The following is a 13,573-nucleotide window of genomic DNA, read 5'->3' as shown; positions in this document are numbered from 1 at the left end:
TAAACTAAATATCTATATTCATGAGATCCAAACTCACGACAGCGGAGCAACTAGAAGGGATGCTAAAATCTATACATGTATACTCAGTCGCAACTCCAAAGACCAAAACATTCCTCCCAAATGCTATTACAAGAATCTCATGGGCTTGAAGAGCTCAGTTTGAAATTCACCTTAATCCTGAAAAAGATGACCAGGAATGCTGGGTTCTACTCAGAATTGGCTTCGCAAAAGCCGCGGAGTTTATCAACTATTGCACAAGATGAAGTGCTAGCATTCTACGGAAACAAGAATGAATTAAGATGCAATGGACTTTCAACAAAAAATGTTTCACTTCACATGTAACAAACACAGCATGTGGAAGTTTAAGTAATATTACAAACATTAAGTGATTGTCAGAACCCAATAAACTACCTAGTATATTAGTATCATTGTGGAGTCGCTTGGAACTTTACATGCAACTAACTGCGGCGTTCTTCTAGTATTGACTAATTAGTAGTGCTCAGCTCTTTGATGTGATTGCGCCACCAAGCTTCTGAATTTGTGTACAAAAGGTTCGTTGCCTCCGCCTTCAACTTTTTTAACTAAGATGATCAACATGATTCAAGATCACATGTATAACGAACTAGAAATAAGAAATTGGAGAAAGTATGCGAGAGGAAAACATGCAACAACGCAACCGTTTCGTAGATTGTGTACTGTGTGTCACTAGTAGCATTTTTGGCGTCATCATTAACTCATCGGAAATCTTGATACTCATCCACACAATTTTGAGTTAGTAGACAAATACCTACTTTACAGGTTCTCCCAACAAAATGATCATAAAGGATAAACTATTTTCAACTTTCTCCAACACCAACATGTATCATCGTAAATGATATGCCATCTAGCAACTCACAATTTTGCCTTTGTAACTGCCAAATTGATCATGCTACCCACTACTGGTTCCCTGAATCACTCAGACACTCCTTTTTTGGAAGTGAAGATTGGGCAAACATAGTAGTTTCAAATTTTAAGGTTCACTTGCCAAGTTGCTACCTGTTCAAAGGATTACTACAAACTCCAGTTACAGCCATCAGAAATCAGTCACTTCATCTCAATTTGCTGCAAGTTTTCATTCAGACATCTGAAGCATTACAACTAGGAACATAGGCAACAAAACCAAGTATCGACCATAGATGGCTATAATCGACATGCCCACTTCACAAGAGAGCTGTAATGCCAATAACAGGACAAGATCACCTCCGAACAGGTGGCACAGCACCCCTACCAGGTGCAGCTCCACGACCAGCAGCCTGAGCTCTGGCCGCATTGCCACAGCATGTCCACGTCCTACTCCAAGTCATCAACCCTTGCCCTTAATCCTAGCTTCCAAGAGCTTAAACATGGGCGCATTTTTAAGCATATCAGGAATTACCATTAACCCGACTTTGCTGCCTCTAAAGAAAACATGCTCATGTTGTGAGACCTTACCATCCTCTGCAGTATAATTGATGTTTTCTAACTGGCAAATCGAATTATCCTCCCACTTGACCATGCTTTCGCAATACAGTTCCCCACTCTTCAGCTCTCTACTCCAATGGATATCTTCATTTCCGCATAAAAGTTCATTCTAGCACTAGCCTCTAGGTTTCACATTTATATACTACAAAGATTTTTATTGTTCTATATCAATATATCTGTTTCTAAGAGCACTCCTAGCTACTACCCTGAAAATGCACGAGCAATCAGAAAATCGTAACCCTGAAGACCAATTCAAGTATTCAACAATTCATGCAATCCATTTTAACAAGCCAAGACAAAAGAAAAAAATCACATAACCTGGAAACCAAGTTTCACATGAATCTACATCCATACATAAAATGATTATTCATGGAGCCGTGACACAAGAATATGAACAATTGAGCAAATTTCCAGAAGTTATCATGTTTAAGATAAGACATTGCAAAAGAAACTGAAAAGAGAATCGCATTTAAATTTTCAGACACCATTCAATAATACAGGAAGCTAAATCTTGTGGAATTACCTCTCCCGAAAAAACAATTAACGAATTTTATGCTCGAGTACTTTAGGACCAAATCCTCATAATCGGAATTCACAAACATCTACCGTATACAAATCAAACAGGAGTACTTCAAATTCAAATTTCATAATTTGAGCCTTTCTGCTATGCAAAAAATAGAAAACGAACTGGAAACAATTACCGAAAAATCATCGCCGACTGAAATCATTCCTTTCCTTCTCAATCTGCTGTTTCTGCTTCTCCACTAGCTTATCAAGCGCTGCCTGCACCGCATCCCGCCCTCCGATGAGCAACCGGGTTATGACTTCAGGGTCTTTCTCGAACCGGGATTCCTCAAATTCCTTCCGCGCATTTTCCCTCAAAACGTCACGCCACAGGATACCTCGAGAGTCTGGCCACATGAAGAATCGCGTTGCCCGGATGATGTCCCGATATAGGCTCAACGCCTCACGCCGAGTGCTGGTGAGCCGTTGCCGAATGAGAAATTCGTTTTCGTCATCATCGAGGTGCTTTTTATCGTTCTTAACTAAGTGTCTGTCCAGGAGCTCATCAATAGTGTCCGGCCCATTGTGTAACAAACGGCACCGAAGATGTGGGAGGGATCTGGTAACCCATAGGCGGCGCACGGCGGTACCGATGGCCGGATTCTGGAGTTTGGAGGTCATTTTCTTTTTTCTTCAACTCTACCTTGTTATTCTCTTATTTGCAGACTCTTTGGTTCAGTTCCATTTCTGTCTGGAAAGTTTTGGGTTGGGTCGTCTGAATATGAACAATGATAATATTGGATTGGGCCTTGTAGCTCATTTGTGTGGGCCCAATCTAAAATCTTAAGCCCTAAAGCCCATTATTCAGTGGGTTTATGCCGAAGCTTCTCTGTTCTTCCTTGTCACTGCAATTTACATCTCCCTCTCCTACTTCTCCACAGTCCAGCAGAAGCATAAGCAGAAGCAGCCTCCAATGGCGCTTGCCCGCTCAAACCGACGCTTAAATTATACCCTACGTTTTCTTTCACCTCTGTGCAGAAACGACGTGAATCCCTACTCGTCATCCTCCGCCGCGATCGACCATCAACTCGACGTTGTTATAGGAGAGGAAGGCGACGAAAGACCCTCACTCCTCGCCGCTGAGCTTTCCCACGCGGAAACACTTGTCGTTGATAAATTTTATTCGTTAATTAAAGACCATCACCGCAAGAACCCCAACCTCCACTTAAACCCTAAAGACTCGCTAAGCCCTAATGTTGCTTTCCCATCTCTGTCTTTTGAGTTCTCGAATATATCCGCTGTTCATTCTCCATCCCCTGACGTCGTCCGACATGTGATAGAAAAATGCGCCGCCCCCCGCTACGGTATTCCGTTCCCGCAAACCCTCGCCTTCTTCAACTGGGCCATGTCAACGTTGGAGCCTTCGCTATCTCTGGAGCTGTTCAATGAAATGATCGATCTTTCTGGAAAGGTACGCCAATTCGATGTCGCCTGGCATTTAATTGATTCAATGAGAACGCAAAATATGAAGATTCCTTTGGAGACGTTTTCAATTCTGATTCGACGTTATATTCGGGCTGGGATGGCTGCGGAAGCGGTACACACTTTTAATCGGATGCAGGATTACGGATGCGAACCTGATAGGAAAGCTTTTTCCATAGTGATTGGCATGTTGTGTCGCAAACGACGTGCAACCGAAGCTCAAGCGTTTTTTGATAGCTTGAAGGATAAGTTTGAGCTCGATGTTGTTGTGTATACGAGCTTAGTGCATGGCTGGTGCCGGGCAAGTAACATTAATGAGGCGGAGAGGGTTTTCCGGGAAATGAAGATGGCTGGGATCAAACCGACCGTGTATACTTATACTATTGTGATTGATGCACTGTGTAGATGTGGGCAAATTACGCGTGCCCACGATGTGTTTGCTGAAATGATTGATGTGGGGTGTGAGCCAAATGCAGTTACTTTCAATAATTTGATGCGGGTTCATGTTAAGGCAGGGAGAACTGAGAAGGTGCTACAAGTATATAATCAGATGAAGAGGCTTTCTTGCGAGCCAGATGTGATTACATATAACTTTTTGATTGATGCTCATTGTAAGGACAAGAATCGGGATGATGCAATTAAAGTGCTTAATTCCATGATTAAGAAAGGGTGTGCGCCGAATGCGTCGAGTTTCAACCCGATCTTTAGATGCATAGCTCAAGACCAGGATATCAATGCTGCTCATAGGTTGTTTGTCAAGATGAAGGATGTGAAATGTAAGCCTAATACGGTAACATATAATATATTGATGCAGATGTTTGCTGAATCAAGGTCTACTGATATGGTTATCAAACTCTGGAAGGAAATGGATGAAACTGAAGTAGAGCCTAATGTGAATACTTTCAAGATTCTTATTTCAATGTACTGCTCGATGGGGCATTGGAACAACGCCTACAAATATTTTAGAGAGATGATTGAGGAGAAGTGTTTGAGACCTAGCCCAAAGGTCTATGAAATGGTTATGCAGCAGCTGAGAAAAGCAGGTCAGCTAAAGAAGCATGAGGAATTAATGGAGAAGATGGTGGACAGGGGATTTTTAACTCGCCCACTGTAGGAATAAACTGCACCAGTCCTCTAGTAGCTTAGCAGCATGTTGTCACATTGAAGATAAAAAAGATGATGCTCTGTAGCAAAACCACTGGTATCAAGCTACAAGTTGTAATATTGTCTGAATGTATCAGAGACATGTCAAGCTGAACTCCGCTGTTGGAATATTAGAATGGTAGTATGAAAGAATTAACTTCATGATGTCTGGGAAATACTCATAAGTCGAATATTTTAATGAAGCATTACTAAGCTTGTGCTTTTAATATGTCAAATTATGCTTGCAGTTAAGGTTTAGCTTGGATTCGAGTATTAGGCCCTATCTATTCTTTTCTAGTAACTCTCCAGGGACCTGTTTGGTTCATCACACACTTAGAAGTTCAATTCATCTGAAGAAGAAATTGTTCTGACATTTTGCTGCATCACTATTCGACACGCGAGATACAATAAAACATCTATCTGTCTATGTGCATCGTTAAATGAAATGATTTCATTACTTTTCTTAATTCAACATATTTTGTTAGCTTCTATGTTGGAAATGGTCGTGACAGATCAATGTTCTAGTTTCTTGACTCCTTTCTGGAGATTTGCTTACCTTGATAGGACTTTGCAGTTTAATTCATTTGCACATTTGTTTGTCAATAACTCCTTGTCTCAGGTGAGCAGTGTCTCATTCAGCTTCCTTGATATTACCAAAATAGATACATGCATGATGCTACTAAGAGTGACTGGTGATTGCTGGTTATTGATCCTAAAGCCTATCATTGCCTTAAAGATCAATGACCATGGAGTAATTGAAGTATGACTGTTCGAGGATTTAAAAAAAGCCGCGGTAACAGGAAGGGTTTAATCATTTTCAAATTGAAGCTCATGAACTTTTTCCTCTTCCAATGAATCAACAGGGCAGATCAAAATGGTGTAAATATTAATCAAGCTGAGCCAACTCAAACAACAAATATTTCACATCTTTAGTGCCCTAGGGCAAAAGATAGCCCCAGATATGATGAAGACCAAGAACCACTCAGAATAAGACAGATATCCATTCTTTAGGACATATTGAAAGGGATGATAGCCATTGAGAGCTCACAGTAATTCTGTTACAGTCAACTAAAACATTTCATATAAGAAAAGGGCTCTACTACAATACAAGAACCGACAGCAATGCCTTATTCTTCTGGTCAGGGTCAATTTTTTGGCTAATTCTACACGTGAAGTCTTCATTTTGAATACCTATTTAACAATGTTCCTTTCTGATAACGCATTCACATCTGCGTAAATAATATAAAACCTTGCAAAAAGAATTTCAATGTACATTAGGCACTAGACGTAATGAAACAAACAGACCAAATATATCTGGTATTTAACGTCCTTGCATATCAAGTGTCTCATCCAACCGCTTTAATCTCTCCAGTCCATCACTGATCAAGAATCTAATCCTCTGTTTGTCTCTGCAAGACCTGTTGTTTTCCATTTCTTGTCTAATCATCAGTCTCAGTTCATCTGAAACACAGCATTTTAAAGTTATAAGAAACAGTACATGTATAAGAGAGGCATACCACACACAGAAGATCTGTTTTGGGAGGTAAACCCAAAATACCAAAATAGAGGCATGACAAATATGATGATCTATCCATAATCAACAAGCAGAGTGAAAAAAAGGAAAGTGACCAAGACGACAAGACAGGATTTTAACTATATCCAGCCACATAACCTCCAGTTTTTCCGAAAATAAAAATGGAGAAAAGCATCAATTTGTAGCAAATGCTAGTTTGCAACACCGCATGATGCCTGTATAAAAAATAACTTCCTACAAGAACATGGTAGAATATGATAGATGCAAGCATCATTCCAAGTTCCCAACCCCAACTGTAAGTTCAAACATCAAAAGACCTAATCCTGATGGATACTTGATTATCTGCTATCACTAGTTTTCAGAAGTTCCCACAAATTCGAAGGATTTTTATATCTCACACAAATGCTACAGCACATTCTTGCAGCTTTAATTTATTCAATAATCATATAACTATAGTGCAGGAAACTCATAGCTGTAAAATTGGTAACAACAACACTATGATTGCAAGTACACAGCTAAACTGGAGCACCGAGTTTATCCAGTCCAAGTTCAAGTTCTCACCCAGGTCACCATTTTCGTTCTGATTTTTCGAGTTTGAATAATAACATGAAAATACACATTATCCACCACGAATTAACAAAACAGAGCACATCGCGCATTGAAATTCAGCGAATTAAAGCCACAAATACCTGACCTTTAGAATCAGCAGGGGCTCTCCTTGAAATCCTGAGAGCTTGTCTGTAGAGCTTCAGAACCCTAGCTCGGAGAAGGAAATCCTGCAAATCCAAGGCCACAACCATCACTTGTTTCTCTCTCTTCAGTTTTTTCACTTGGCAAATGGATTTACATTCCACAAGTAAAAAAAAAGAAGAGTACAATTTGTGAGTCCACTGGGCTCCGTCCAGCCCAACAAAGCCCACTTAAAAAGAAAAAGAACAAACAAGGCAGTCGGGCCTTTGATGATGGGCCGGGCTAAAAACATCAATAGATTTTAATTAATTAATTAATACTTATATTTAAAGCAAAATAAATATTAATTTTGAATTATTTGTAATAAATGGTACAAGTAGAACATGGTCCACGCAACTGCCACATTCATTGATCCTTATCACTTAGCAGCTACAATTGTTACTCGGAAATGGTCCTAATTTCTTCTCCTTGCCGGCAAATTCAATAACTACATTTTAATATCATAAAAAGAAATGCTTGGTTTTCTCCCTTCCTACGTCACAAATTGTCCCTACTTTTGTGTTGACCTCTACTACGTACCACCAACTTTATTAATGTCAAGACACTTTTAGTGACTAATTCAAAGAATCAATGACATTGTGAGCCTCATCCTAAGACAAAACACCAATCATTCCTCACTTTGCTCCAAATTATCATACATTTTTAATCACATCAAATACAGGCTTGAAATTTTTAGTTAGATTTTTACAATTTGAAAAAATTGCTATTTTTAATCCTATATATGTTTTGTGGGATTTTAAAAATCGTCTCAAAACTCAACATATTTAATTTTATAAATAACGTGGAGCATAGAACCAAATGTGTCGAGTTTTCTCAATTTTGAGACCATGTTGAAATTTCCGTAATGTAGATGGCTAAATGTGTTGAGTTTTTTCAAATTTAAGAATTTTGAAAATATCGTAAAACAAATGACTAAAAGTATTGAATCCTCTGTCTTATTTGTCCCTAAGTTAATAATTAGTGAAGCTGAGGTTTTATGACTAAGAAGTCACGGGTTTGAATCTCATCAATGTGTAGGTATTAATAATTTATTTTAACAGTAATTATTGGTTTACAATGAAATTAGTTATTTATATTAATAACGAGCATATATTAATTGTTGATTGTTGAAATTTATGATAGAATTGTAACCTATTTACAATACTTAAAAAGAAAAAAAAAACTAGTCAAAACATATGCACTTGAGTCTTTGCTTTGAATTTTAATATGGTCTCACTAGGGATGAAGAAGTAGAGTCAAATTGAATCGGCTAACGACAATAAAAAGAAATGAATTCTTAATTATTACACCCTTAAAACATGCTTAAAACAGCCAAACACATCATTCTTAGGATTTTAGCATCATCAGATCTTTGATTATTGGTTCTCAGACAAAAAACCAAGGGTACTATGAAACTCTTATATGTAATTTGTATCCAAGACTTCATTGACGTAGAGTACGAGGAAAATGAAAGGGAAAAAAAAAACTGTATTTTTTATTTAATTTTTTTCTTAACTATATAAATGTCGTTACGTTTTAATTGAAAGAAAAAACTTTGATAAATACGTGATATAATTAGCTGCAATAATTCGCAAATTATGTGTGTAATTAATTGTCAAAGTAGAATCGTTTAAGCAATCTATTGGTCCTCTAAAGATGAAATAATAATATAGAAAAAATTGTAATTTTAATCTTGTAATTTAGGAGAGTGATATTTTTGGTCTGTACATTTTAATTTTGGCAATTTTGGTCCTTAATTGGTTGAAAAATTGATTTGCACACTACCCAATTAAAGTGTAATTTTAGTCTTGTAACCAAAATGCCAACTCTTCTAGGTTACAGGACTAAAAACGCCAACGCCCCCTTAAGTTATAGGACTAAAGTTGTAATTTAATTGAGGCATGTGTAATACACATGCAATTTTTCGGCAAAATTCACTAGACAAATTAAGATAAAAAGTGTAAACAATTTAAAATTACAAGATTAAACTGCAAAAATCAATTCATACAAAACTAAAAATGCTACCCTATAAATGAAAAAATTAAAATTGCAGTTTTCTCTAATACTATATAATTTTGTTTTTGTTTCCTTGGTTGCATTCAAACATTTTAGGATGGACCCAAGTATTATTAATATTTGTGTGTACTTTTCCCAACAAAAATCAATTGTATGACTGAGAATAAACTCAAAATCTTTATTTTTTTGTGATTAATCAAAATGTTGATAAGTAGTTCTAATACATCTTATAATAAAAGTCTAATTTGTAATTTTCAGTCTAATTGCAAATTGTCATAATTATTACATGTGATAAATTCATCGACTCATCAAAAACCCATAATTGTATGTATTAACTACAAATCCAATGTCAATTGACCTCGTTTTCTATTACCATAACATAAATTATAGCCACAATCATTAAAAGATCAAGAAAAAGATTAAAATAACCAGTAAAAGACAAAATCACAAAATTCTTTATGATTTATGATCACGATTGCCTATGGTTTTCGATGTAATTAATGATATTTGCGGGCGTTGATTTAGCCCGGAGAATTGGACCTTTGAATCGAGATTTAATTGGTACTAACAACCAAGCAGCTCAAGCTGTATTATTTATTTAATACCAAGAAGTGCTACTTGTTTTTGCACAGTCGTGTTTTTTCTCATTTGACCATTACTCAAAAACTGTACCTCTATTTTTCTTGAAAAAGTCAATTTTGCAACCCTAGTTTGATCCTTTCCCGTGTTCTATATCTCCTTCCAGGAAAGTTAATATAATTCAAATCATGTTTGATCGAGTCAAATCAATATAATAAACAATAAATGTATTACATTTACGATGTGATTGGTTATTTTTTTTTAAATTGTATATCAATTATAAAATAAGTGTATTATATTTATCCGATCAAGTTCAGTCCGAATAAAGAATTTCCTTCCTTCAAAACCTTATTCTTATCGCACACGTACACAGGTGTGTGTGTGTGTGTTTGGTCAAGTTATTATATATATATAAAGTTGTGGTGATCACAATTATTACAAAGCTGCGTAGTGTAAGATTTTCCAGTAATGGAGAAGGCAGCAGCAAAGTCGAAGAGCAAGATTTTGAGGTTTCTACCAAAGGCAGCTCAAGCAGCAGTTTCATTCCAAAACCCTCAATTCAGTCCGGGCCGAGATAAGCGGCCAGATGTGAACTCGCACAAGCTTAAAACCCATCTGAGCAAGGGGTTTTCCGGCCCGATTGTGTCCATGATTCCTGCGGAAGCCCGAGGGAAGTCCAAGAATTTCGAAACCCAAGAGCCCACGTCGCCGAAGGTGTCATGCATGGGCCAAATCAAGCACAGGAATAAGATAAGCGCGAAAAAGCACGCTTCTTTGCCTAAAGAATTCAAACCCGCTTCTTTTGCAAAACCCGAGAAGATTAGGGAAACCAGGCCGGCGCCGGAGCTGAAGAAGAAGCCGTCCGGAATTAAGAAGATTTTTGGTGGTGGGAGGAAATCCGACGCTTCGGCGGACCATGGCAGGCCGCCGCTTCCCGACAGGGCTCCGAGCCTGAGCCAGATGAGGAGATTCGCCAGCAGCCGTGATACGTTTGCGAATTTTGATTGGACAACTGCGCAGATTGCACCGGAGGAGGACCGAGATTACTTCTCCGATGAAGATAGGGGATATAGCGACGGCGAAGATGACGTATTCATCCCTTTCTCGGCGCCGATTCCGATGGGTGGAGCTGGACGCGATTCGGGTTTGGAGCCGAGGAAGGAGATTAATTTGTGGAAGAGGAGGACCATGGCTCAGCCTACACCCCTCCAATTAAACATGGTTAGACCACAATAATAATAATAAAAGAATAAAAATTCTTTTTTCGTTGTTATTATTTTTCTAGGTTTGATTTTGTGATGAAGAAGTTGGACGACAAAGGTGTCAATGTAAAGCAAATTATATTAAACTATGTAATTTGTTAATTAATTGTTGGCATTCAAAGCAAGATTTATTAGATGGGAAGGATTTGAGTATGAGATAATAATTTCGAAAACAAATTTAAATTCTAAGTTCACATTTAATTTAAATTCATTGTATAATCACGAATCAATTAATACATTTTCAATTCATTACGTCATTTAACATATTTAAATTCAAAATATGATTAAATAAATCAGTAATTCAAATCAACAAATAAAGAAACTGCTACAATAATAAACACATACTCCATATTTTATGTATTAATTAATATTCTTTTTTGGTGTGCATGCCCCAACTTAATTACAATCTTCCCCCTCCCTAATAATTAGATGTAAAAGTAGATATATAATTTATATTTATAAAGTTCCAACTTACAATATTTTAATTGTAAAATTTCATTTCTTACCAATCAAATTAGCAATTTATCATAATATATAATATTGGTGAAAGTTGGAAGTGAAAACGTTGAAACACATTAATTGAAACAAAGGAGGCTCAACGAATTAATTTGCTAATTATCCGATTTAATATTAAATTATTCATGAAATCATATATATTAGCATCCTTGATGGCTTGAATTTTTTGTTATTAATTAATATTCTATTTTTTGTGTGATTGAAAGATATGAATTTGGTTGTCTAATCTCCTCAACACAATTAAAATTCGCTTCTTTGTTCTGCACTGTGTTTTGTTTGGACAATATGGTTGGTCTTGAATTGGATTATTTAACTAAAACGGTAAGCTATTAGGACACTGTAATGTGGCCCAAACTACTTTAAAAGCCATAAACCAACTTTATGGGCTTGAAAGGCCCAACCCAAGTTATTATAGCAACGGTGGATTATTGGACACGTGGTGTCATACGATGAATCATGATTGTGTACGTAGAATAAGGCAATTATTATAAATATCCCAAGTCATTGATATTATTTATTTATCACTTTATATCTAACCCCTAAACTATGATTTCTTAATTGATTTGATTGTTGAAATACTAATATCCACGTTGGCCTGATACCCTAATTATATTTTCAAGTTATTTAATTAAAATGTGTTTAGAATGTGAAGGTACAATCAAACATAACAATTCACAGGTATGTCAAAGTTGAATGAACGAAGGTGCCACTCAGAATTAATCTCCGACCATCAAAACTTAATTCTACAATAATAATTTGTTATACAAATGCGTCGAGTAGTGATCCATAGTTTCGCAATTTCTATTTATATCCGTTCAATAAGTGACCCGAACACCTTGGTATCTCAGTATCTCCCCAATAAGCTCCCCTTTACCCGACCCGACATACCGTCCGCGGATCTCCCCGTCTCGGATGAACAAAAACGTCGGCACTTCTATCACATTCATATCCCGCAAGAACTCCATGCAGCTATCATTTTCGTCCCCGTTCATCCGGGCGAAAACCACCGTATCCTCCATGGACCGCGACAGCTTAATCACCGTCGGGTAAACCTTCACGCACGGCCCGCAGTGTTTCAGCCCCACGTCCAAAACGATCAATTTGTGATCAGCTTTGTGGTCTTCGATCAGCTTCTCCACGTCTTCTCTACAGTGCACCTGTACCACCGCGGAGTGGCTGTCGCCGTAGTACAAAACGTCGCCGACGAGCTGATCGGGGCCGATGGCTTCCTCCTCGTGGATCTTCTCCATGCCCTTGTAGAAGGTGAAGTGAGGGACCTGCTCGATTTTCTCGCGGGCGCAGAGTTTGCGAGTTTCCTCCGATTCATCGCCCATGACGAGTAAGAAGTCGACGTCGCTGCAGTTGCGGCTGAGATCTACCATGAAGGGGTAGATTTTGCTGCTGTCCTCGCTGTCGCTGGCGGCGAACTCGACCACCACGAGGCGGTTTTTGGCCGCCCGGAGTGCTTCGTCGAATTCTTGTGTGCTGTGAACTCTTTGCACTCTTTCTTTTTTCTTCACCTTCTCAACGTCGGAAGCGGCGGTGGCTTTTGGTACGAAAATCGGGCGGTTTGTGTCCAAATTGAGGAAATTCTGCTTGGGTTTAGATGATAGCGGGAGGAGATTGGAAGAAAATTGAGGGTAAAGAGGGGTGATTTTGGTGATTGGGGCGAGAAATGGGGGTTGTTTGAGTAAGAAATTGGTGATTGTAGCCATGAAGGAGGTGGAAAAATATGAGGGTTTTGCAGAAAATTGGGCAGGGCAGGATGGGATGGTTGAATTTGAAGAGGGAGAATGATGCAGGTATTATCAGGGTTGGAAGATCTGGTTAGATGATTTTATCCACTGGTGGTGGTTGGGCAGCTTATGTTATCCACAGATTTTCAGATATTCTCCCTGCCTGCATACTCTACTATCTACATTATTATTTATTTATTTTATTGTTTCAAATTTCTATCACTATTACTATATTTCAAATATGAAAGAAAAAAAAATTTAAAGCTATTTTTGGAAGAAATAAATTTGGAGAAAGGATTTCAAATGACTTTATATTAGACGAATAAAATTCATCATCGTGTTACAAAACATAGTTTAAAATAAGATTTCAGGAATTTGATATTCTTATCCAAACAAGTTCAATGTATTTGTTATTTCGAATATAAAATTTTTTAATTTTTTAAATTTTTCGATCCAAATGATCTAATTCAATAAATATTCTTGTTTGACCCGAGAAATTTAGTATTGTTATAAACTTAGAGAAATTTTAAGTTTATTGGCCTATCACTCCTAATAGAATATAAAGTAAAGTG

The 13,573-nt window shown here is 37.6% G+C and overlaps 5 protein-coding genes across 5 annotated transcripts; 2 read left to right on the top strand and 3 right to left on the bottom strand.

Annotated features, from left to right (window-relative positions):
- Window positions 1-310: 310 nt before the first annotated feature.
- Window positions 311-2,764, bottom strand: EMB1793 (LYR family of Fe/S cluster biogenesis protein). The gene is made up of 2 exons (XM_011085122.3): window positions 2,202-2,764; window positions 311-581 (listed from the first exon to the last, which is right to left on the bottom strand). The coding sequence occupies exon 1, from the start codon at window positions 2,683-2,685 to the stop codon at window positions 2,209-2,211; it is 477 nt and encodes a 158-aa protein (XP_011083424.1). The 5' UTR covers window positions 2,686-2,764; the 3' UTR covers window positions 311-581; window positions 2,202-2,208.
- Window positions 2,765-2,956: 192 nt separating this feature from the next.
- LOC105165963 (Pentatricopeptide repeat (PPR) superfamily protein) lies at window positions 2,957-4,865 on the top strand. Its single transcript, XM_011085124.3, has one exon. The coding sequence runs from the start codon at window positions 2,978-2,980 to the stop codon at window positions 4,598-4,600; it is 1,623 nt and encodes a 540-aa protein (XP_011083426.1). The 5' UTR covers window positions 2,957-2,977; the 3' UTR covers window positions 4,601-4,865.
- Window positions 4,866-5,644: 779 nt separating this feature from the next.
- Window positions 5,645-7,015, bottom strand: LOC105165961 (LYR family of Fe/S cluster biogenesis protein). The gene is made up of 2 exons (XM_011085121.3): window positions 6,858-7,015; window positions 5,645-6,090 (listed from the first exon to the last, which is right to left on the bottom strand). Exons 1-2 carry the CDS (start codon window positions 6,961-6,963, stop codon window positions 5,951-5,953), a joined length of 246 nt encoding a protein of 81 aa, XP_011083423.1. The 5' UTR covers window positions 6,964-7,015; the 3' UTR covers window positions 5,645-5,950.
- A 2,893-nt stretch (window positions 7,016-9,908) lies between these two features.
- Window positions 9,909-10,891, top strand: LOC105165960 (uncharacterized protein At1g76070). The gene has a single exon (XM_011085120.3). The coding sequence runs from the start codon at window positions 9,956-9,958 to the stop codon at window positions 10,721-10,723; it is 768 nt and encodes a 255-aa protein (XP_011083422.1). The 5' UTR covers window positions 9,909-9,955; the 3' UTR covers window positions 10,724-10,891.
- Window positions 10,892-11,981: 1,090 nt separating this feature from the next.
- CDSP32 (chloroplastic drought-induced stress protein of 32 kD) lies at window positions 11,982-13,115 on the bottom strand. The gene has a single exon (XM_011085119.3). The coding sequence runs from the start codon at window positions 12,978-12,980 to the stop codon at window positions 12,081-12,083; it is 900 nt and encodes a 299-aa protein (XP_011083421.1). The 5' UTR covers window positions 12,981-13,115; the 3' UTR covers window positions 11,982-12,080.
- Window positions 13,116-13,573: the final 458 nt, after the last annotated feature.

The sequence above is a fragment of the Sesamum indicum genome, linkage group LG7 (genome assembly GCF_026168435.1).
Source record: "Sesamum indicum cultivar Baizhima isolate 11 linkage group LG7, ASM2616843v1, whole genome shotgun sequence".
Taxonomy (NCBI): Eukaryota; Viridiplantae; Streptophyta; class Magnoliopsida; order Lamiales; family Pedaliaceae; genus Sesamum; species Sesamum indicum.
Note: the sequence above shows the minus strand (reverse complement) of the source record. Positions and strands in the feature narration are given on the sequence as shown.